The sequence below is a fragment of the Neopelma chrysocephalum genome, unplaced genomic scaffold (genome assembly GCF_003984885.1).
Source record: "Neopelma chrysocephalum unplaced genomic scaffold, ASM398488v2 Primary Assembly neopelma1_44, whole genome shotgun sequence".
Lineage (NCBI taxonomy): Eukaryota > Metazoa > Chordata > Aves > Passeriformes > Pipridae > Neopelma > Neopelma chrysocephalum.
This window is the reverse complement of record NW_020897703.1, coordinates 15,848,917-15,871,153: the sequence shown is the minus strand read 5'-3', so window position 1 is coordinate 15,871,153 and position 22,237 is coordinate 15,848,917. Positions and strand designations below refer to the sequence as shown.

The 22,237-nt window shown below is 34.1% G+C and overlaps 1 protein-coding gene across 5 annotated transcripts in view; it reads right to left on the bottom strand.

Moving 5' to 3' along the window:
* LOC113965372 (sodium channel protein type 1 subunit alpha) overlaps positions 1-22,237 on the bottom strand; it is a 168,490-nt gene that overhangs the window by 122,065 nt on the left and 24,188 nt on the right. For 2 of the 5 annotated variants that reach the window (XM_027678697.1, XM_027678698.1), the window contains exons 17-25: positions 15,677-15,794; positions 13,654-13,808; positions 12,283-12,456; positions 7,868-7,990; positions 7,312-7,593; positions 4,803-4,856; positions 3,859-3,996; positions 899-1,003; positions 226-496 (exon numbers count right to left, since the gene is read on the bottom strand). The exons of the other annotated variants lie outside the window; for them this stretch is intronic. In XM_027678697.1, the coding sequence (XP_027534498.1) occupies positions 226-496; positions 899-1,003; positions 3,859-3,996; positions 4,803-4,856; positions 7,312-7,593; positions 7,868-7,990; positions 12,283-12,456; positions 13,654-13,808; positions 15,677-15,794 (1,420 nt within the window). The remainder of the gene's footprint in view (positions 1-225; positions 497-898; positions 1,004-3,858; positions 3,997-4,802; positions 4,857-7,311; positions 7,594-7,867; positions 7,991-12,282; positions 12,457-13,653; positions 13,809-15,676; positions 15,795-22,237) is intronic. 5 annotated transcript variants of the gene reach the window in all.

Sequence of the window (22,237 nt, the reverse complement as noted above, 5' to 3'; positions counted from 1 at the left end):
TTTTTTCCCAGTACTCTTAGAACAAAAAAAAAAAAAGCAAACCCGAGAAGCATTAAAACTGACACAGATCTATTAAGAAAGTTACTACTCTCAAGTATGCTTTTTATTTCCTAAATAATCAAGAGAATTTAAAATTAAGTAACTCCTCTCGTTTGCATAACTTGACAGATAAAGCATTAAATACATATCTAACTATATTTCATTTTGAATATAAGAATTTCTTACCTACTATTGAAAAAATAACAACCACAAAGTCAAAAATATTCCAGCCAATGGTGAAGTAATAAAAACGAAGCGAGAATATTTTGAAGACACATTCTCCAGTGAAAAGGACAACAAAGACCAAGTTAATCCAGTGTAAAATATTTTGCATCAGTTCACTCTGGTCATCTGTTTCTATCATCATTGTGACCATGTTAAGACAGATGAGAACCATAATGGTAATGTCAAATGCTTGTTTTGTTACAATATCAAACACCAGACCTTGCAATTTGTTCTGAGGGGAGAAAAAAGAAAATGTGATAGTATTTTGTATGTAATGAACATCCTTTTCCTCCCTCCTTTTTCCTCTCCCAAAATACACAACCAAGCAAAAGGCTGAAAAATCTAAGAAAAACACTGTCCAGTAACTTCTTTAGTTGCCTGTTCTAAGTTTTCCCCTGAAAACCTACAGGCTTATATTTCTTCAGATTCTCTGATTCTCTACTTCCTCAGGCACAACAAATATGAGAGATTTTTCCTGCAGAACAGATATATGTACATGGTTCATTTCAGAATGGACAAATAACTTGAATTAGGCCTAAACCCTTTTAGACTCAAGGGAGAATTTTTTTGATAGTTAGTAGTGCTACCATTTCTTCCCAAATATAGATGATAGAAGAATAGCACACATTCTTACCACTGGTCTAGGTATAGGTTTTTGTGGTTTCTTGGTTCCCAGCTTCTTCATTGCATTGTAATATTTCTTTTGTTCTTCTGTCATGAAAATGTCTTGACCTCCAAGGTAAAATAATAAAAAAAAAAATTATTACAGCCAAGTCTTTAAATCCATTAATTCACAGCATTGCAGAACATGGTTTTAATGAACCCTTTATTCATTCTTACATATTGTTAACAAAACCAAACATAGTCATTATTTCAAAGATTGTTAAAATCTCTGATGAGTCTTGAAGGAAAAAAAAAACACATTAAGGAACAAAGAAACCCCCCAGAGCTTCTATGTGTAATTTTAAAAAATACATATATGATTAATTCAATTAAAGAAGTATGAAAAAACCCAACTTGTAAAATATACATTCCATGATTACTTAAAAATCTAGCATCATAAACTCCACATTGTAAATCAATCTACCAGAAATAAAAAAACTTCAAAGGTACAAAGATTTACTGCAAGCAGATATGCCTTCAGGTAAAACACATGAGGAGAAAGCAATTAGTGATTTTACTTTTCAGGATGCACATTTTACCATTTGAGTACAGGTATCTCAGTTCAGAAGATAATACTTCCACTGTGTGTGTATATATATATATGTGTGTGTGTGTGTGTGTGTGTGTGTGTATATATGGCTTGATCAACCCCCTATATTGCACAGAAATCATCAGAAGCATGAGCTTACTCTGAGATTTCTTGCAGTGGCATTTGGAAAAGAATTTCAGTCACAGGCCATTTTGTCCCTTTGTCTCACTGACTTTGTCAAATGTTGTGTCAATCTTATTGACAAAGTAGTGATGAATCTGGATGAAAATGTGTTTGACTCTTTCAGCTGTGGCTATATACAGACAGGAAGATTTAGAAGTCAAAAGAGACCCTGTTTAGCATGCTCTCCTCATAAGTCAAACATTCAAATAAAATTTATTTCTTAGAGAATACGGGTTTTGGAAGAAAAACAAGAAATGAATTTGCTAATTATGGTGGAAATGTGATATGACTGTCAGGAGATCTTACCCAGTGGGAAATAATAATAATAAAAAAAAAGCTATGAAGAAACTGGCACTGAATTGGGGATTTCTTCTGCTGTCTCACTGATATAATGGCTATCATGAGTGAACAAGTCATCCTTGTCTCAGTGTGCTGCCCATAGGGAGAATATAGGTCTCAAGACAGGATACCCTGGAGGACTGTAAGGGTTAGGAAGTTGACAGCTAGCAGAACATTTCTTTCCTCATGGGAACTAATGTGATGAAAGCAGGACACACACAGGAACTACAGAAATGCACACAGTTTAACTACACAGAGACAGTATATTGCAACATCAAGTCTTTTCCCATTCATATTCCAATGACATTGCCCAAAATGAAGCGATGTCAGTAATGTGAAGACAGAATAAAGACCAGAAAAATACTACTGGGTAGTGATCTGGACATTTCTGTGAGCACAGGTGCATCTACAAATTCAAAAGACAGATGACTAATGTTTGCTAGTTAGCTACATGAAACTGAAGATATGAACATGCAGATAGAATTTTCCCCAGCCTAATTGTATCCGCAGTATTTTACTTTCTTGGTGACAGTCACAACAGCTACAAATGTACAAGGGGTGTGTACCACACTGCCAGAAAAACTCCTTTAGCAGGAACCCTTCTCTGCCTTCTGAGTCATAATGATTTCAGCAGACAGTGTCTGCCAAGTGAACTTAATAGAAAATCACCTCATTACTGGGTAAGGCCACCCTGTTATGTATCGACTGCCAAAAATGCCAATAACCTCAGGTTATATACAAAAATGTATATAACCTCAGACTTGCTCTCCAAGGATGAAAAATGGAACCACCTTCCTCCTAAGCAATGGATACACCTGAAGTTTATTCCAAGGGAGGCGCAAACATCTCAGAGGATGAAGATGCCACTAGGTTTGGAACCACAAACTCCTCCTCTCTATTATGTGGGTCTGCAGATAACAGTTTTAGAGGATCTGAAGAAGCAATATAGGAAGCTGCATACTCCAATCTAAAGTGGAAAGATTTACTGAAGTTTCTACTGCAGTAAGTCTAGCAAGATCTTTTTTCAGTATAATGAATCATTCACAAACCATCCCGAATCACAAATGTAGAAATTATGTACAGTCTTGTTATTACTTAGCTCACTTAAAAAAAAAAAAATCAATATTCCAGTATGATTCTGCCCAAATGTGCACAGAAAAATAACACTATTATAGACCTTAGGCAGCATTTATAGTTTAAATAGCAAGGACAGTTTAATTTTCTATTAAAGTCTGCATTTTAGTCTATCTAAATGCTCCCCCAGTTCTTGACACAATTCTGTGTTCATTTGAATAACAGAAACAATTTTAGTTGAAAAGAAAAACTACATATTTTCAAATGTCATCAATTTCTTTCTTTTGCAAACTCACTACTAATTCAAGAGTTTGCCAACCCTCTCTAGTCTTACAGTACAGAGCAGTATTTCCAGCACTCAATTTGTCTGTATTAGTGTCTGTAATTGAGAAGGCCTTCACAGTACTGCTATATCTCCTTATCAATTTTGATATTTATGGTTTTGCATAATCTCTTCTTTCCTGTCATTTATTTGCTTGACTTAAATCATCTGCATTTTCACAAAGCTTTGTCTCAGCACTGTAAGGGTAAGAAAAAACAAAGATGTAACTCTCGGATGTACAGCATATCACTGGTCTGTACAAGAATGTTGACAACACTCAGACACTCAGTGTAACTTTAAATTACTTCAAATGCCTTGAAAAGAAACTACTATTATTTCATTATTTTGAATAAACAGAAATCTTAACAGCTGATTTCTTTTTATCAATTACTATGAGAAGTTTCAGACACATTTATCCTTGCATACATTTTCTGAGCACTTGATAACAATGAAGTGTTGTGAAAATGAAATATGTGATACTTATCTTCTTCTTTTGTTGGTTGAAATTATCTATGATGACACCAATAAATAAGTTTAGGGTGAAAAATGATCCAAAGATGATAAAGGCAACAAAGTAAATATACATGTACAGGCTTTCTTCATACTTGGGCTGTTTCTCTACCTATGTAACAGAAAAACAGCAACGCATCACAAATAACAGATAAGACAAATCACAGTATACCAAGCAGGAAGAGAAGTGGCATCCAGATGGACAGCAACTCTCTGTCAAGGGGGTAAACCCAACTTTTTTGAAGCATACCCTACACTTGCCTTATATTTCAACTTGAAAATCCATTTAATACAGATATCTGTAACTGCACACACAGACCTGCCATTCCTCCCCTTCCTGTCTGTCCTCTTTAGTGACATTTGACATTTCATATAGGTATTGCTAAATTTGACAGAAACGTGCAAATCTTAAAACTCTCACAAGCAATTCAGTTCCTATAGACTTTATGCAAATCAGGAGTTCAAAAGAGGAGAGATGCAAACAAATATCAACATTAAAACAAAACCGGGCAAAATTTAGCCAATTTATTTTTTGACATCATCAGAGTCTGCAGTTCTGGATTAGCTATTGCAGGGATGCCACTAGACTATTTGGGTTATTTTTGAAGACACAGGTAAAACAATCTCAGTGCGATAAATGAATAGGAAACCAGATCTCATTAGTTTTGAATTTTCAGATGACTTATTAAATGAGTAATACTTTATGTAGATCTACAGCTATAATTTTTTTTTACCTATTAAAAGTATATGCACTTTGTAGTGCATAGGTTTACACAGGAAATTTATCAAGGTATTACATTTTAATTTTTTATATTTTAGTTCTTTTCAACTGTCATTCAAGAAGCATTACATCAATCATATATTTGTTTTCACTTGGGAAATTTTATTTTTACTCAGTAGATTTTATATTGCACTCACTTCTGTAGAATCAACCGCAGCGTACATGATGTCCATCCATCCTTTAAATGTTGCCTAAAAGCAAAATTTGTTGATATTTTCTATCAAAGTTCCAATTTTGAAAACATTCTAAATAAAACAGTGTCTTCTGCTATGTATTTGCATCCAGAAAAATAAAGAGAAATATTAAAAGTCTGGTAGGTTACAAGTGAAGCATTCACAGGAAGTACTGTAACGTGGAATATTTCTCCCTAGTTCGTAAAACTCTGAATAAATTCTAGTCGTCATGGAAATTCATATAAACTCTCTGTGAGATGAGTTGCAAACAATATCTGAGCTTACCAGAGAGACTGCAATTTATAACAGGACTATCAGCTCTCATTTTCTGACTATCAAAAAAACTGGAGGACTTCTCCAGAAAAAAAAAGAATCAGCCACTATTGGTTGGCATTTTTCAGACAGAACATGGAAATAGTCCTAGAAGAAATTCCAAAAGGTAAGTAGTCCCAAAAACTCTTGAGAAAATAATTGAAAAATAGAATGGCTTGACTTGGAAGGAATCTTTAAAAATTATCTAGTTCAAGCCCTCTGCCATGGGCAGGGACATCTTTCACAACTTCACATACTTCCAATGATGGGCCATCTACAACTTCTCTGTGCAACCTGTTTGAGTGTCTCACTGTCTTATCATTAAAAAAAAAGGAAAATCTTATTTATATACAATATAAATCTACCCTCTTTCAGTTAAAAAACATTGCCCTTTGTCACTACAGGCCTTGGGAAAAATTTTCTCTTAGCCTTTCTTGTAAGTCTCCTTTAAACATCAAAAGGACACAATAAGGTCTCCCTGGAACCTTCTCTTCTCCAGGCTGAAATTCCCAACTCTCTCAGCCCTTTCTTCATAGGAAAGGTGTTCCAGCCCTCTGATTTTTTTCCTGGCTGTCCTCTGGACCCAGTCTAAGAGGTCTATATCTTCCTTGTACTGGTAAGGCCTTGTAAGAATGGACTGTATGGGGAGAATCACCTTCTCGTCTGTTGGCCAAAATTTTTGTTGTCCAGCCAAGGATATGACTCACTTTGCAATCATATCCTGTGCAGTCACATGCAAGCACATACTGCCAGCTCATGTCCAGTTTTTCTCCACCAGTATTCACAAGACCACCTCTGTGAAGCTGACCTCAATTCATTCATGCTCCAGTCTGTACTGATACTGGAGACTGCCCATGAACCAGTTGCAGGACATTGCACGTGGCCTAGCTGAACTACACGAGGTTCAACAGCCTTAGGCCTGCTGAGGTCCCTCAGGTTGGCATCCCCTCTAAGTATCAACTGTACCACTCAACTTGGTGTCATCTGCAAACTGCTGAGGGTGCACTCAATTCCATTATTCATGTCCTTGGTGAAGCTCTTAGATAGTATTGGTCCTAATGCAAACCCTTGAGAGACACCACTTATTACTGGTTTTCACTTGGACATTAAGCCACTGACTGTAAATCTTTCAACACAGCCATCCAGCCAATTCCTGATCCCCCTAGTGGGCCTTCATCCCACTTACTCCTTTGAGCAATGACATTGAGAGCATACAAGGTGTGAATGGTGTGTTTACTCCTAACGTTACAAAGGTGAACTGTATAAGCAAGATATGTTACAAATGCTAAAAGCACTGCCGTTCTCTAAGCAGGTAATTTATGTCTAGTGCTATTTAGCAACAGCTACTGCTACTCCCTGAAGCAATCAGATGATAGCCTGCTAGCACAATACCAACTACTAAATACTACCAGTTGGAAATTTGTAAACACAGAATAATTGCAAATTGCTTATGAGCACAAATAAGTTTCCACAAGCATTTTGTCAATATTTTGAATATATATTTCTGTCTTATTGACTCCAATTTACAGATGTTGCCTCTAAAAGAGTTTTGTGTTTAGAAATCTAACACTAGTAAATTCTGCAACTGTTAATCTAGAGTTTAAAAACAAGTTAAAACTTTCTCCAAAAAAACTCACTTGGCAATAATAGACATAGACTGGAGTACAACTAGTAATAATAATAAAAACGAGAAAGAAGAGTGAGGAAAAAGTGAATTCAAAACCTGTTTCTAAATCAATAGTTTGGTCTCTTCTTGTTTGAAGATCAGATGAGCCCTAAAATGTATCTATTTGATTACCGTGACAAAAATCTTAGTCAATATGCCTTAACAGATAAAGCAAACAAAAGGACATTAAACCTAGGTCAATTTTTTATCTAGATATTTTAACTAGACGCTGTTTTTCTGTAGAACTTGAAAAGGTACTAGCAGTTGGGTGCCAAGGAACTTTATATCCATCAGGTAAATAAGAGATATTCCTCCTTTTCCAAAAAGGCCAGAGAATGTATCAGATTTTTACCATAAGCAACATCAATTAGCTTCATAGAACAGAATTATAAAATCAAATCCCATATCCATTCATATATTGTAAAATAACACTGAAAATTATGGAATTAAATGTTACTGCTACAAAAAATAAAGCTGGAAAATTTATACACTTACCACTTGAAGCAGAGAAAGATAACCAATTGCAACATTATCAAAGTTTACTTTCACATTTTTCCACCGCACACCTCCAGTAGTCATGTTAATTTTTTCACACACACTTTTATTACTGACTTCCTCTGGTGTGAATGTCTCATCATTTGTGGTGTTAACACAGCGATAGAACTTGCCAGCAAACAAATTTACTCCCATGATGCTGAAAACTAGCCAGAATGTAAGACAAACCAGAAGCACGTTCATAATGGATGGGATTGCTCCAGTAAGAGCATTCACAACCACCTTGGAAATAAAAACAGAAAAAAAAAAATTGCCATTGCCATTTTTTGAAAAACAAGACAAGGATTAATTTTTCTAAATCTAGAAAAAGATTTTATGTAAAACATTACATTACATGGAAGTAATGCAAACAGAAAAGGAATAACACATGTAATACAATCAAATATGCTACTGTTGGCCTTGCAAAAAGACAAGCAATTCAGTGTTCCTCCACGATTTTATAATTAAGTGTATTATTATAGATTTGTTTTACACATTATTTCTTTTTTTTTCTTACCCTCATGCCTTCAAAGCGTGACAAAGCTCTTAGAGGTCTCAAAGCTCTTAATGTTCGGAGGGATTTAATTGCACCAAGGTCTGACAAACCAAGGGCATTAGCTACTAAGCTAACCAACGAGACCTGGAGGAAAAAAACCAAAACAAAAGAACATTTTTTTACTTTTTTTTAGTAACTTCAAAACACAAATACCTCGAGGATGAAAAACTTTGATCTGGATATTGTGGAAAAAAAGTTTACAAGGTCCCTAATCTTCCAGTAAGAATAAATAAAAAAAGAACAAAACACGAAAAAATTTGTGTAACATTGCATGTAAATTTCAGAACAGCTTAAACAAAAAGATAACTTAATCTCTGGAATTTTCATCACAGAGTTCTAGTTAGAAGAATGCACATCATACTTGTGTAAAAAAGAAGGGCAATTTGGATAAAAAGAATTTGAATAAAAGTTCAGCTTCCCAATAAACTCAGCATATGCCTGAAATGTATTGAAAACTTAATCCCATTTCATGACATATTACAATACTAAACTCATGATAAAATGTGAGCCAGCAGTATTTGCTTCTGCTAATTTGCACTTAGAATAATCCACAAAATAGCTGGTATATGAAGAACTAGTAATTCATATTGCCTGCTGAAGAAGACAGGCTTGGAAGTGGCATATACTCAGTCATACAGGACTTTAATATGGGTGACTTCTAACTGTATGACACACAAAAAAAAAATCAATAACAATAAGATTATCTAAAAGCAATGCGCTTGAATGCATAGACAGCACTTTCCTGGAAGTGGAGTTATGACAGAGCTAATAACTTAATTGTGAGCTTTGCTTTACTGTCTCTTCAGACTACTGCAATCTGATTATTTAAAAATCATTATATCAAATACCAGAAGAAAATCTGTTTACCTCCATGTGGTAAAGAGCATTGTTTCCTGTGTTTGAACTTCAAAACTGAAGTTAAAAATTTTAAGTCCAAGCGTGATCGAGAAGCTGGTAGATTTGTTTTAGAGTTATCTGCCTTAGAGCATTGAAATGAATGAAACAATGGCACATAATAAAATAGACAAACCATGAGGAGAAACTGGCTAATTTTCTTAAAGATAGCATGCAATGGTTTAATATAATCAAAGGTGATTTGTAAAAAAATCAAGATTTAATTTTTTTTTTGTAAATCATACAAACTTAATAAAACCAAATTAACCCAGGGAACAACTGTGCAATATATGAAATATAAGTCAGGGATCACTACCTGTATTTTTGAAATAACCTGTCTAAAACTACAGATAATTCAGCCACTGTAGTAATTATAATCAGGCCACATAGTTCAAGAGAAGAAAAATTAATTAAAAAAAAAAAGGAAAAAAAATCAGGAGAAGATCCAGAAAAATAACACATTCACTGAGTGGAATGACCTTTGTTTATGCCACTAATCTGATTTCCTATACAAACTGAATTATAATACTCAGTTTCAGATTATGCCCTCTTTAAATTCAAATGCTAGACAAACATTTAGCATAGAAAGCATTAATCCTTATGAATCCATCAAGACCTTAAGATCATTACATCTTCAGACCATAATTCTATAGAAGTTACAGAGAAAATGTTTCAAGTATTCCTGTCAGATAACCATATTTTCTTAGGTAATGCAGTCATTGTATTTGCATTACAGAAAAGCCTCTACCTGCAAGATTAGCACAGCTCTGCTTAATAATGCTGTAGTTTTATCTTTCTTTGAAAATTATGACACAATTTAACATTTCTGTGATGTAACATTAGCAAACAGTATTATATACTTCCACTGACACAAAGATGTATTGCAGCAAAAAGAAGGGGAAATGTAAAAAAACACTGCAATGGTACATGTGAGGCAGAATCACAACCTCAGCTTCATTTCAACTCTCTGCTCTTGTAACTACCAAATACGGCAGGTTACCATAAGTGGGAAACATCTTATTTTGGATTTGTTAAACTGTCTCTGTTTTGGATATATAATGTGCCTTGAGATTTCCTCTTTTAACAGTATTACTTTTGAAGAAGAAATGGTTTAATCCACAAAATTTTTGAAACCTTTAGTACAGCTGGATTAAGAGCTCAAAAGCTGATTTTCCTGCTGTTATCTGGTGAAAGTCAATGACTTTTTTCCTCACTGAGTCTTCCACCCCAGATCCCTGTCTCTTGTTGCATTTACACAAGGAAGACTTCTGTAGATTTCTTTCCTTTAAGGGTAGCTCAAGCAAGCTGCCAAATACTATACAATCCCATGTTTGTTCTTTTTCGTGATACCATTTGTACTTGCACATAGAAAGTTGAGCAAAAACAGCATTAGCACTTGTTTTGGGGTTAATTATCCTTTTCTGAAATCCTTATGAACAACACAAGGGGTAAGAATTTCTGTTTGTATACTCTAAGTTCTTTCCCAAATAGGGAACAGCTGGAAAGTTCAGACTGATAGGCACAGAACAGTTTGCCTAAAAAGAATCTGTAAAATGTTGCCTCACTGTGATAATTTAATTTGACTGGTAATAGTATGGCAAATTTATTCAGTGTTTAGCTGGACAAAGGCACAAGACAGGAAGATAAAGCAAAGACAGATTCAAGCAGTTGAGGGCAGCACACTGCCTGTTACCTAAACCAGCAGGTAAAACGGCTGCAGCAAGAGAAAGAGTTAAAGTTGCTTGCTACTAGCTGAAAACAACAACAAGTAAATCTGGCAGTAAAGTCAGAAAAATCTAAGCAGATCACAACTGACTTTAGGGATGAGTTTCCAGTCACACACTGGAAATAGATTGGTAAGTAAGGCATTCTCCATTCAAATTGCAGTATCAGCCTGAGCTGTCTAATCTAATGTTGAGGTTCGAGCTAATTGAAACCTCCAAAAGTGCCATCCAACATAAACTGTTATATAATCTGCTATTGCAGGGCCATAAAATGCAGACACTGGAAGCAAAAGATTAAGACAGCTACATGAAAGCAATGAAATCACTCAAAAAAAGAAGAGCCCATACCTATCCATATGGAGATATGGTACAATTTACTTGGAAGCATTGATCTTAAACACAATTCAAGATCAACCTTTCCCAATATAGGCTTGTACAGAGATACTAATTCTGAATACTACTTAAATATTACTTAATTAGTAATACATTTATTTATTTATGTTTAATTTTCTTTCATTTTCACCAATTACAACTCTAATGGACAAAAAAAAAAGCAAATTTAAGTATCACAAGGTTCTGGAAACTTTCCGTCTTAGAATCCTAACAGGAAATGAGACTAAAGCATCAACAATTTTATGTGAAGACAACAAAATCCATCTAGATGATTGCTGCTGATTTTCCATTAATTACGAAATTGTTATAATTTTTCATTTTAGTTACAATAAAGAAAAATCAGAAGTCAATGGTATTCATAAAGAAAGCTAATAAGAACACATAATATATTCAGCCTTACTCAAAGACAGTCCTAACTTTTTTTCCCTTTGCTTGTTGAGGGTATTTTGCTTTGGATAATTTAATCTTAGGGAAAGGGGACAACCTCTTATACTTTCTAAGTTTCTTACAGATCAATACATCTGTGCTGGGAATATGTGTTGACTTTGTACTTGGTGTAAATTTAATTTGGGTGTTCACAACAGAAGAAGTGGAGAGGATATGAAAGGAGAAAGCAGAAAACTTTCCCAGAAAGAAAGTCACTGAGCTAGTCCATTTGCTCAGAATGCGGATTCACTAAAAAGAGAAGCACAGTTACACGAGGAAGACAAAAAACACCACTAGTGCCTTTCCCTCCAAAAAATCTACTTTAAAAAGAGCATTAGGTAAGTTTCAATTCTACCGGTAGGAGACAAAATTTCTGTCCTAGATTCCAGATACCATCCAATTAACAGTTTTCTCTTGTCCATTTGTTGAATTTCCACTCCAATGTCTACGCAAAGAGAAAGAACTCCTTTAAACAAACACATCATGCAATATCACTAATTAAATTAATTTCGTTGGAGTGAATTTCAACACTAGTTTTTACTGCTATTGTTGAAGAACAATTCTCCCCCGCACTTCTTTGCCAGTGACACATTAAGCTCGGGATCAGCTGTCCTACTGTCCTACCCCATATGCTCACTTTAATTTCTTTTTCCTTCCTGTGTCTGCTTCCTCCTTCTTCTCTGTCACCATATCCAGAAGACAGAAGTCAAACCAGTTGATAGTCCTCACTAACCAGTCAGAACCCAGAGTAGTAAAGCACAGAACACATGGAGTCAACGATGGCACAAGACCAGATTTAGTTACTCACCACGTAATTACAGTGGAATCTTATTCACAATTTTCTGTTCTTTTAAGCGCAATTTATATTATTCACTCATATTGGAGCTACAAAAAAGGACCTGCCTAAACAACAGACTACCTAGAAAGTATAGTACCTACATCAACAATCAGGAAGTCCAGCCAGCACCAAGCATTAGTGAAGTAAGTCTGAAAACCATAGGCCACCCATTTTAGCACCATTTCCAGAATAAAGACGTAAGTAAAGATTTTATCAGCGTATTCCAGTATGATTTTTACAGTCTTGCGCCGTTCAATATTTATATCTTCAAAGGCCTGTGAAGAATGGGTTATATGTAAGTCAGATATTGAAAAGTCTTTGCAAATTACAAATTAAGCCAGAACTTAATTAAAACAGCAAAGTAGAATCACTTCCAACTTGAGATATTTTACCTTGAAAAACCAATATGAGCAGAAACTACAATCGCATTCTTTCTGAGTTTTAGATTTTATCATTGTCTGATAATGGAATTACAAAAGAATGTCTGAAGTTGCCAAAAAAGTTTTTAGAAATTTCAGTAATACTCAACGCAGCATTACAATTTGTCACCTTGAAAAGCCCAGTCAGGCTCAGTCATGAGGCAGTCTCATTATTACATTAACTTCAATTAACAAAAGAGAATAATGAGCTACAGAGACCAAATATTATGTTGCTGACAATCTTTGCTGAATAAGGTGCTGATGACAAGGTTTTAGTAGTGGCAGGCTGTAGGTGTGGCCACTGTGAGAAGAGAGCAGGAGGCTGCTTTGTGCTGGCTCCAGCACAGACCTAACACTGGAAGCAGCAGAGCCCAACAGTAAAGCTGGTGGTGCCTCTGGGAAAACATATTTAAGAGATTGCAAAACACCACATGGTAGTATGAGGACTGAAGGAAAAAAGTGAGAGAAAGTACCCTGTAAACATCAAGGTCAGAGAAGGAAGGGACATGGTGCTTTAGGTGTTGGAGCTGAGATAATGACAGTATATACCAAATCCTATGTCAATCAACAACCAAAATGAGTCCAAACTGTTTGAAGGACTAAATGTCACTAAGAATAGTATAAAGGAATTCAAGAATTCCTATGTAACAGTCTAGAAATACTGAAACTAAAACTATAGCAAAAAAATAATGACAGCATTATGAATTTAGTATCTATACTGCTTTGGGGGACAATTTTAATTCGAAGTAGAAAAATTGCTTCCTTTATTGCACACAATCCATTTTTCATTATTTTTATAATTTCTTAAAGAAGATTTTTATCATAATCCTTTTCATAAACACACATACATTACCTTGTAATAATCAAAAATTCACCTGCAAAATTTTAATGACTTATTTTAAATGTAATACCTGAAATAATCTGAGAATTTAGGTCCAAGTTCTCTTTCAAGACAACTTTGTAGTTTTTTCTTTATGAACACATGTGTTATAATACATCCTTTGATAACACATTTTAATAGGTACCGTTCCTATGGGTGCAAGCTCGACTTACCAGAGCACCACTGCTGAGGAGAATCATGAAGACAATGAATGTTTCAAACCAGTTGTGTTCTACTATCTTGTAACAGGTTTTTCGAAGGTTCCACCAGATTCTTCCTTTTGTGCTTTCCATACTGCCTTTACAGCATTTAAACTTCCGTATACAGCCTAACAGTACACAAAATATTTTTATATGGTAAAATTTTTATTATTCTGAAAAATCAAATGATTCTTAACGAGCTCCTGTTTCAAGAAGTTCAAATTACTTCACTTTGCGCTTCAAATTACTGAATGCTACTTAAAGCATACCTACTTTTCTCAATTTTATACTTTGGATGTAGGAAAATTTGCATGTACACAATTTTTTCTCTACTCTAATGCTAGCTACATCAAGCTTATAATAAAAGAGAGTAATCTAATTGAGCTAATTTTCATTTACAAACACATTTTAAAAATTACTTTCAATTTATATACAGATAAAGAACACAGGAGAAATATCAGGGAGCAGAAAAGAAAAGCGTACACAGCAACTTTCACATGAATTAGTTCAAGAGTTCAGAAGCTGCTTTTAAAAGAAATTTTGCTTCTCAGCTAAGGTTCAAATAAATCACGGACATAGACACTAATTTATTACACTGAGGAAAAACTGCTGCTTCAAGGGCTAACTAAGGATACCTCTTTCATGACATAAACAAATGGTTTAACTGGACATTGTGAGAGCCTTCCCACGCGGTAGAGATCTGTGACAACCATCCACACAACCATCCACATCTACCATGGGGCCTAGAGGCATTTTCAGTGAATATCAGTATCTGTTTAGCCAATAGTAGCCTCCTTAATTCTTTAAAAACTATTAACAACATAAAAACATAAAGAGGTTGAAACTACTTTAATGGGTCCCAAATGCATTCTGGGTTTCCTGTGAGTGTCATTAAGTTGATATGTTACAAGTAAGTTAAGTTACACTATGTTTCATCAGCTCAGATAAAACACCTACCACTGTGAAGAACATGGTTAACCTCACCTTCAACTAGCCAAAATGCTGACACTATGAAAAAAATAATCTTATGCCCAAGGATTGATAGATGTCACATAATATAAAGAAGAATTGTAATACAATGTTAAATTATTTGAGAAGTGTACTTTTTTTTTTAATTAAGAGCCTGATATAGTCAATACAACCCCACATTCCAAAACAATTTTGTTTTTTTAAAGATAAGTAAAAGAATACTTCAAAGGACAAGATTCCTAGCCTAAATCAAAGGTGTCTTCAAAACAGTAAATCAGAAAGCATGGACAGGAGATTTAATCCTGGAACATATTTTGTTTTGAATGATTTTACCCACGACTTAAAAGGAAATTAAAATCTTAATATCACAAAAGCTGAAAATTCTTTCCTACACAGTAAATTTCAATAGTCCCCTAAAGGATATAGCTATACAGAAATAAAATGAATAAAAACTTCTAAGGACATTCAAGTATGCTGTTAAGACTTCTTTACTTAAATAGCACCACCATTCACCTGTTGCATCCCACATTATATTTATGCACCCTCTCACTCCATTAATAGTATAATGTCCAGATAATAACTACTGTTTGAGTCAAACTTTCTCAAGATCTGAATCACCCACTGGATTGCTTTCTAGCACTAGGAAGTGACTGTGAGTAATCACATGACTATGGTTTAAATTTCTCAGTGAAGTGAACCTTGTGGAGGGCTTGGTCTTGCAGACTTCACTACTGACAATGTAATTCAAATCAACAGAATTACTGATGGCTGAGAATCAGTTTACAGAATTGTGCCTAGTGATTATTTTAAAATATCATAAATGATCACATATACACATATTTATCTTTGCATCACACAAATGTCTCCATGGACTTCAGTACAACTATCTTCAAAAGACAAAATTAATCATACCCTAAGACTTGACAAACTAGGATCCACGGCTGCTGTAGCCAATATCTTCCTTGAACTGCTAGTTTTTTGCAAACAAGCAAAATGTAATTTCTAACCCCAAATTTTATTTCCATACCTTCTGTAAAGCAGTCCTGTAGTTCTGATGCTTTTTCTGGTTCAGTTTCAGCTATTTCGTCTCCAAAGACAGCTAAATTAACCGTACTTCCTTCAGATGAGCTGGAAAAATTTAACTTCTGAAAATAAAATTCAATAATATTTTTACTTTACTAATATTTACATTTTTAGAACTGTAATTAACTTTAGGCATGCAATACTGTGTACCAGTAAGAATAAGAACAATATTTGTCACCAGAAATACACACGAACACCCACGTGTAGCAGTCAATGCTGTTGAAATGTGCATAAATCATCCACTTTCTACCCAGATATTGCAAGACATATCATGCAATTTTTCATGAAATTTCAGAATTTCTAGTCTAAATATAGTACAGTGTGATCATTCATCAAAGTTAACTGTTACCAAGTTGATTTGCTGATACATATTCTATTTATTTTGTTTTCCACTACTACTTTCTTATACATTTCAACTGGCATTAATTTGCATTCTTTTTTGCCAATGCACATATGTAGTACATTGTGCATTCTGAAACTACCCATTACTCTGGTACACATACCTGTACAGTCAACACCCAGAAAGAAATTATTTTTTTTGTTTTAATAATTAAAATTACAAAAGTCACATTAGTTAAAAAAAAAAACCAGAACAAAAAAAACACAAACTCCAAAAAACCCAAACTAAAACAAACAAAAAAACCCCAAAACAACTCAAATGAATGAAAACAATTAAAAAACCTCCCCCAACCAATAAAAGAATAAGCCTTAATTTATTTTTTATTTTGTAATCTGCCTGTGTATTGCAAAGTCCACAGTCTGAAGATTTTAAAGGAAGATGTGGTGTCCTGTACACTTAATCTCAAGTATGAGTACCAAACTAAGTCAAAGTAGTTTTGGCCACAGCATTCTCTGACATTTTATAATGTTATTATCAAGAAATATAAAACATCAGTAATGAAGTCACACAAGTAAATGTCTGTAGGGAATGATGTAAGCACACTTTATAAAACAACCTTGGTTTTGTCAAATCAACATCATTTTCATTAATTTAGCTAGACTTGCATGATTAAGAGATACTTAAGATACAAAAGCAGACAAGTTACTATCCAATCAAGTTGTATTTACAGCTCAATTGTGAAACGTGAAAGGACAAAATTATTTTCAGTATTAAACAATTTTTTCATGTTTTTGAAAGAAAGAGACAATACAATAAGTAACCCAATATTCTGCATTTACTTTTATTAAAAATGGTTTTGTTATATTGTCTATTTGCTGCTACTTTTTTAAAAACTGATTATCTGGAATAGAAGGCCCATATTGCTCATGTCTACTGTAAACATATCTCGTCATTTTTAGTAGCATTAATTTTACAATAGCAATATTCACAGCAAACAACTATTCCTATAATTAGTTCTTCTGAACCTGAGGATAGCACTATATGCCCTTCATAATTTTATTAATATGCTGCTTTCATCATTCCATGACATAGCATATATATTGCAAAATGTTGCAGTGGTGGTGGGTATACTGAAATTCTTAATTGAATTATAAATCAAATTATTAATTTTAAAAAATATATTTTTTAAGAGTACAGGTAAGGTACCCAGTACCCTGGGTCATTTTAACTGTAAGCTTAGTACACTGTCTGAGCAGATGACATGAATTCAACTGAAAGAATATGAGATGAACAACCATAAATACAAAAGGAACTGAAAAGAAGTAATGTGTTTGGAACAAAAAGTTACATATCTCCTCTAACTCACAGTAGAAGAATCAGAGACTAGAGATTTTTTTTAATTTAGTTTTAATTAAGAATAGCAATTTTCTTGACTCTAGAATCAAATTAGAGATTCTATGAACTATTTTGATATAAACCAGGTAGTCTGGTTAGTGACTTTCTTTGTCACTAGTGTGACAGTCTTTCACTAATGTGAAAGTCTTTTTTCTATGGACAGTGTAGGATATAATCCTACTGCTTGAAGAGTCACAGATTTAATTAAACATTCGTTCTCTTTTTTATGTAGGGTACTCATATTTTTCACTAAGATGCAGTTATCAAACAACAAAAACAACAACAAAAAGAGATCATAAAAATAATATGCATAGAAGAGCTTCCTGTTCTAATTAAAAACTTGAAAGCTAGTTTCTTTGCTATTTACAAAGTTTGCAGAAATCTAACTGATTATAGGAATCACTCCAGGAGGGGCACTTTTAGGAAAGACAGAAATGTTCATCCTTTACCTTCTGGGGAATTAGCTGCTGCTCAGTTTACCAGACTGAGGTAAGAAGGCCACATTGTATATACACTAAGCACTGGATTGAATGGAGTAACTGACATATTCAAAAGTTGATTAGTGGCCTTGATGTTTGCAAAGCATCACTAAATCATTTTTTTTACAGACAATTCCCTCAATACAATATCCTTTTTCTTTTTCACTGTTGGCAGTGAAAAGCTATTCAGATTTTGAACACTGTAATTTTTTCAATATAAATATCTCCTGTACTGTTTGATGCTTATGATCTGGTTGTATTTCTGAAGGATTCAAGGTAAAATGGCACAAATATTTGCAAGAAAAATGTTACTACTACTACTACAAATTGTTCCACTGAAGCTCCAAAGCAAAGAACAAACATATCAGCAATACAGTTGTTAAGAGGAGGAATAAGAGGGAAAGATTGTCTTGCATAATTTAAAAAAACAAAAAACCTAACTCACTGGATGACTGCGCTGCATACTCTCATATTTCCATTAACTAAGGATCTCTCTCTCTTTTGCTTTTTAATTTAAGACCACCAAGTCTCTTTTTGCTGAAGAGGAGGTAAAGCACTACAGTAAAACGTGAAAGACAATCGCTGATAACAGTGCTTTGGAGAATATGGTTAGGAACCTCTTAGAAAAGAGGATCCAAAAATATTATTATGTAGAAACAAGAGAGAAAGCACCAGTGTTGGATCTTTTGATATTCCACCCACTGGCTATCTGCCTAGTCAATCACATCTATTTTTAACAGGAAATACTTCTTCAGTTAAAAAAACCTCTCATTTTTCCATTTAGTGTAAACTATTAATTGAACAACAAAAAGTACACAAAGCACATTTTTTGTAATCATCATTTTGACTTATCACTGAGTAGGGTACTCTTCAGCATAATCACAGTTAGTAAAGTCACTTTTATTGGGACCTTTTCCTGAAAGAATAAAAGTAACCATGTCTACAGTTAAAGCTTACCTTTTAAAGAAACCAGAAGATTCTCCATAGAAAATACTTATCTTTTTTTCAACAAACTAAAAACCTACTGCTCCTACTCTGTAACTTGCGAAAAAATTGGCGTGTGTATCTATTAAAAAAAGCATCACGTTATTTTGCAAGGAAGGGTAAGTAAGACAAAGTTATATTCAAATGATTACAAGCTCCTGCTTTACTGGTTTGTGTGCTGCTCTGCACTTGTCCAAATTCATACCAGCAGAAGCTTGAAGCAGGACCACTGTCACATAAACAACATCCATCAAATGAGACTAATTCCCCCATACTTGGGACCACTAGGATGGGATGCTACCACATTCTTCTCTCCCCTATGTAAGTACCTTTTCTAAAATGGTTTGGAAAAATCCTTACGAAGACATTTTTACATTTCTTCTTTCTGAACAGCCTACAGACCCCTCTTTAACAAAAAAAGTGAAGCCTGAATCTTTCCAATACATAAAACAGTGCCAAAGAATACATGAAAAATAATGCATGATTCCACAACAAAACTACGTAAACAAAATTTGTATTTGGAAAAGGAATACCTCAATATGACAAAGAGAGGAAGTGCCCAACTATTCAGAAGAGATCATTAGAAATAAGAAATACATAACTTGGTACAATTAAGGTTTGTTTCACAGTTCTGGAGTTCCTGAATTTAGAGATTTGGTAGGCTATTAGTTCGTATTTCATCTATTTAACAATTGTCTTACTTTTACTTGTATTCTGGATTTTCCTATTTTTATATTTCTTCTTTGTTTGAACTTCCTTATTTATATAGTTATAAAAACCCCAGATATATTTAGACACCTACACAGAGACCTACACAGAATTTTTGATTGAAATTATGTTTTAGGTCTATCTTTATAGAAATTAAGCAACTGGATTAAGTTCACAGAGAAACAATTACTGACGATGAAGAACAAAACTTACATAAATGATGCCCTAAATTCCAATCTTACAGACATATACAAACTTCGTGAGTAGAATATAAATAAATCATTACATCCATATTCAAAGAACTATGCATGTGTATAAAAAAAAATGTTTGATTATCCCTAGGAGTGTATCTTTCATCCTATATCTTAGCTTCTCTTATATGAGAAAATTGGAATGTAAATTATAAAAACATTGTGAGCAAACACAAAACAATTTATATCAAAGATATAAACATTTTAGCATACAAGTAACTGTATATATGTAATATTACAGAGGCATTGGTCAAATGAACATGATCAGAAAATGTTCATAATTACACAACAGCTAAAAACATGGTACAAGAGATGACAGAAAACATCATGAGGACTATCTTTCCATTTTCATAAAATCATAGGTTGTTAACCTCTTTTAACCTTGAAAAGTCTTAACGCTTAATAATTCAGTTAACAATAATAAAAACCTACAAAGCATGCAGGTTATGCCACAGAAGTAGTACAGAAAATACCAAAGATGTAACAAGGAGAGAAGAACATGTTGGTACTGCCCTCGGTCATGCTGTGATGTGGGTCATGGGGCTCAGCTTACAGAGCAGCTGTGTATGTTTCCACTACATTGCAACATATGGGGAAAAATATATTGTAGCTGAGTAGCATGCAGGCCAATCAATCTCAAAAATGACCATATATGTATGATTTGTTCAGGTAACCTGTGTAAACATGCTGACACGTTGCTCTGCCTGGTTAAAAAGCACCAGATCTGCATTCTCGACTGATCCAGCTTTATTTCACTCCTGTGAGAAGTAAGAATGGTACGCAATGACGTTAAAACATGGTACCCTTTAGGTTGTTTGAGTTCTGGAAACAGAAGCGTGGATTCTAACTGACTAAAAATATGTGTTTTCTAGATACGACACACATTTGCAAAACATCGCATTTATAGCTGTGGATTAGAGCTTTAACCATACACAAAGATATAATGGAAGAGGTAAGATTAGCAAAATATCTGAAGTTCATAGAGGTATACTGGACTCGGGCCTGAACATAAAAAACACTCCACAAACAAAAACACCAAACCACCACCAAAAATCATTTCATCCTCAAATTCCCGACAGAAATTTATTTCTCCTTGCATTTCATTTTCAAGGTTATTCCTGGTCTTCACTAGGTGCTAAACATGTATCTAGAATACACTTTCAGAAAGAAGCTGCGGGCAAAACAAAACAAAAAGTAAATCATACCATGTCAAACACGAAAACTTCTGCATAAGCAATTTTTCCCACAAAGATTATGTTTAACTGCATGACTTTAAAAAAAAAAGTTTCAAACAGTTTAAGGTGCATTATGGATTGCAGCAGACATAGAGCAATCAAAAACAAAATCTCATGCCTAACAATAAACCTGTAATTTCCTCAGGTATCTCAGACCTATCTTTTATTAGTATTCTGTTATAAATCTAATCTCACTTTCCACCAATAACTTCTCAAAGGCTTACCAAACAATGTAGCTATCTAATAACTCCAACATAAACTGCTCCCATTCAAAGGGAAAGTCTGAAAGGAAGACCTGAAATAAATCTACAAAACAGAAGACAATTTCCTTGCTGACTATCAACTAGTTTACATGAAATAGTTTTTCGTTGTTAGTTTATGTATTTCCTATGGTTGTCTTTCAACTATACCAATCCTCAGCCACTTTTCCAAATTTGAGTGTGTTAAAATTAATACTAGATAATAGTATCATATAAACAGCTAATACTTACGTTTCATCTCCAGAAATATATCAGAGGTGAGAAGACATAGATTTTGTCACCCAGTACTTAAATATAAAATAGTGAAGAACCAGGTGTCTTCAATTGAAGAATATTTTCCAGGTAAGAGTTAGATTTAACACAGTTATCAGAGCAAGAGTAAATTACCTGGATTCATCAAATATTCCTTCCACAAAACCAAATTTTATTAAAACAATAAGAAGTCCAGTATCCTTTGGTCAGATTTTTAATGAAGTTATGAATATTATTTGCTTTGCTTTAAAGAGGCCTCTTAATAATCTACAGTCTTCTCAACTGAGTGGTCGATATAATACATGAAGTAGTGAAATCTCCAAAAAGTAGATGGAACAAATTAAGCATCAGAAAACGAGCTGGTGAAATAGCAAAAATAAGTGTAATACTACCGAACACTGCACTCTACAATAAAAGAAACACCTAAAGAGTACCTTATTAAACCTTTCTAAATGTAATTTCACTACACTTTTCTAGAACAAACTTATTTTCTACAATTTGGAAGTGATTTGGGCAAATTACCTACCCATTCAAAAGAAAACAACTAAAAACCTAAAAAGCTGAAAACCAATCAAAATCCCTCCAAACCAATCAACTGAAC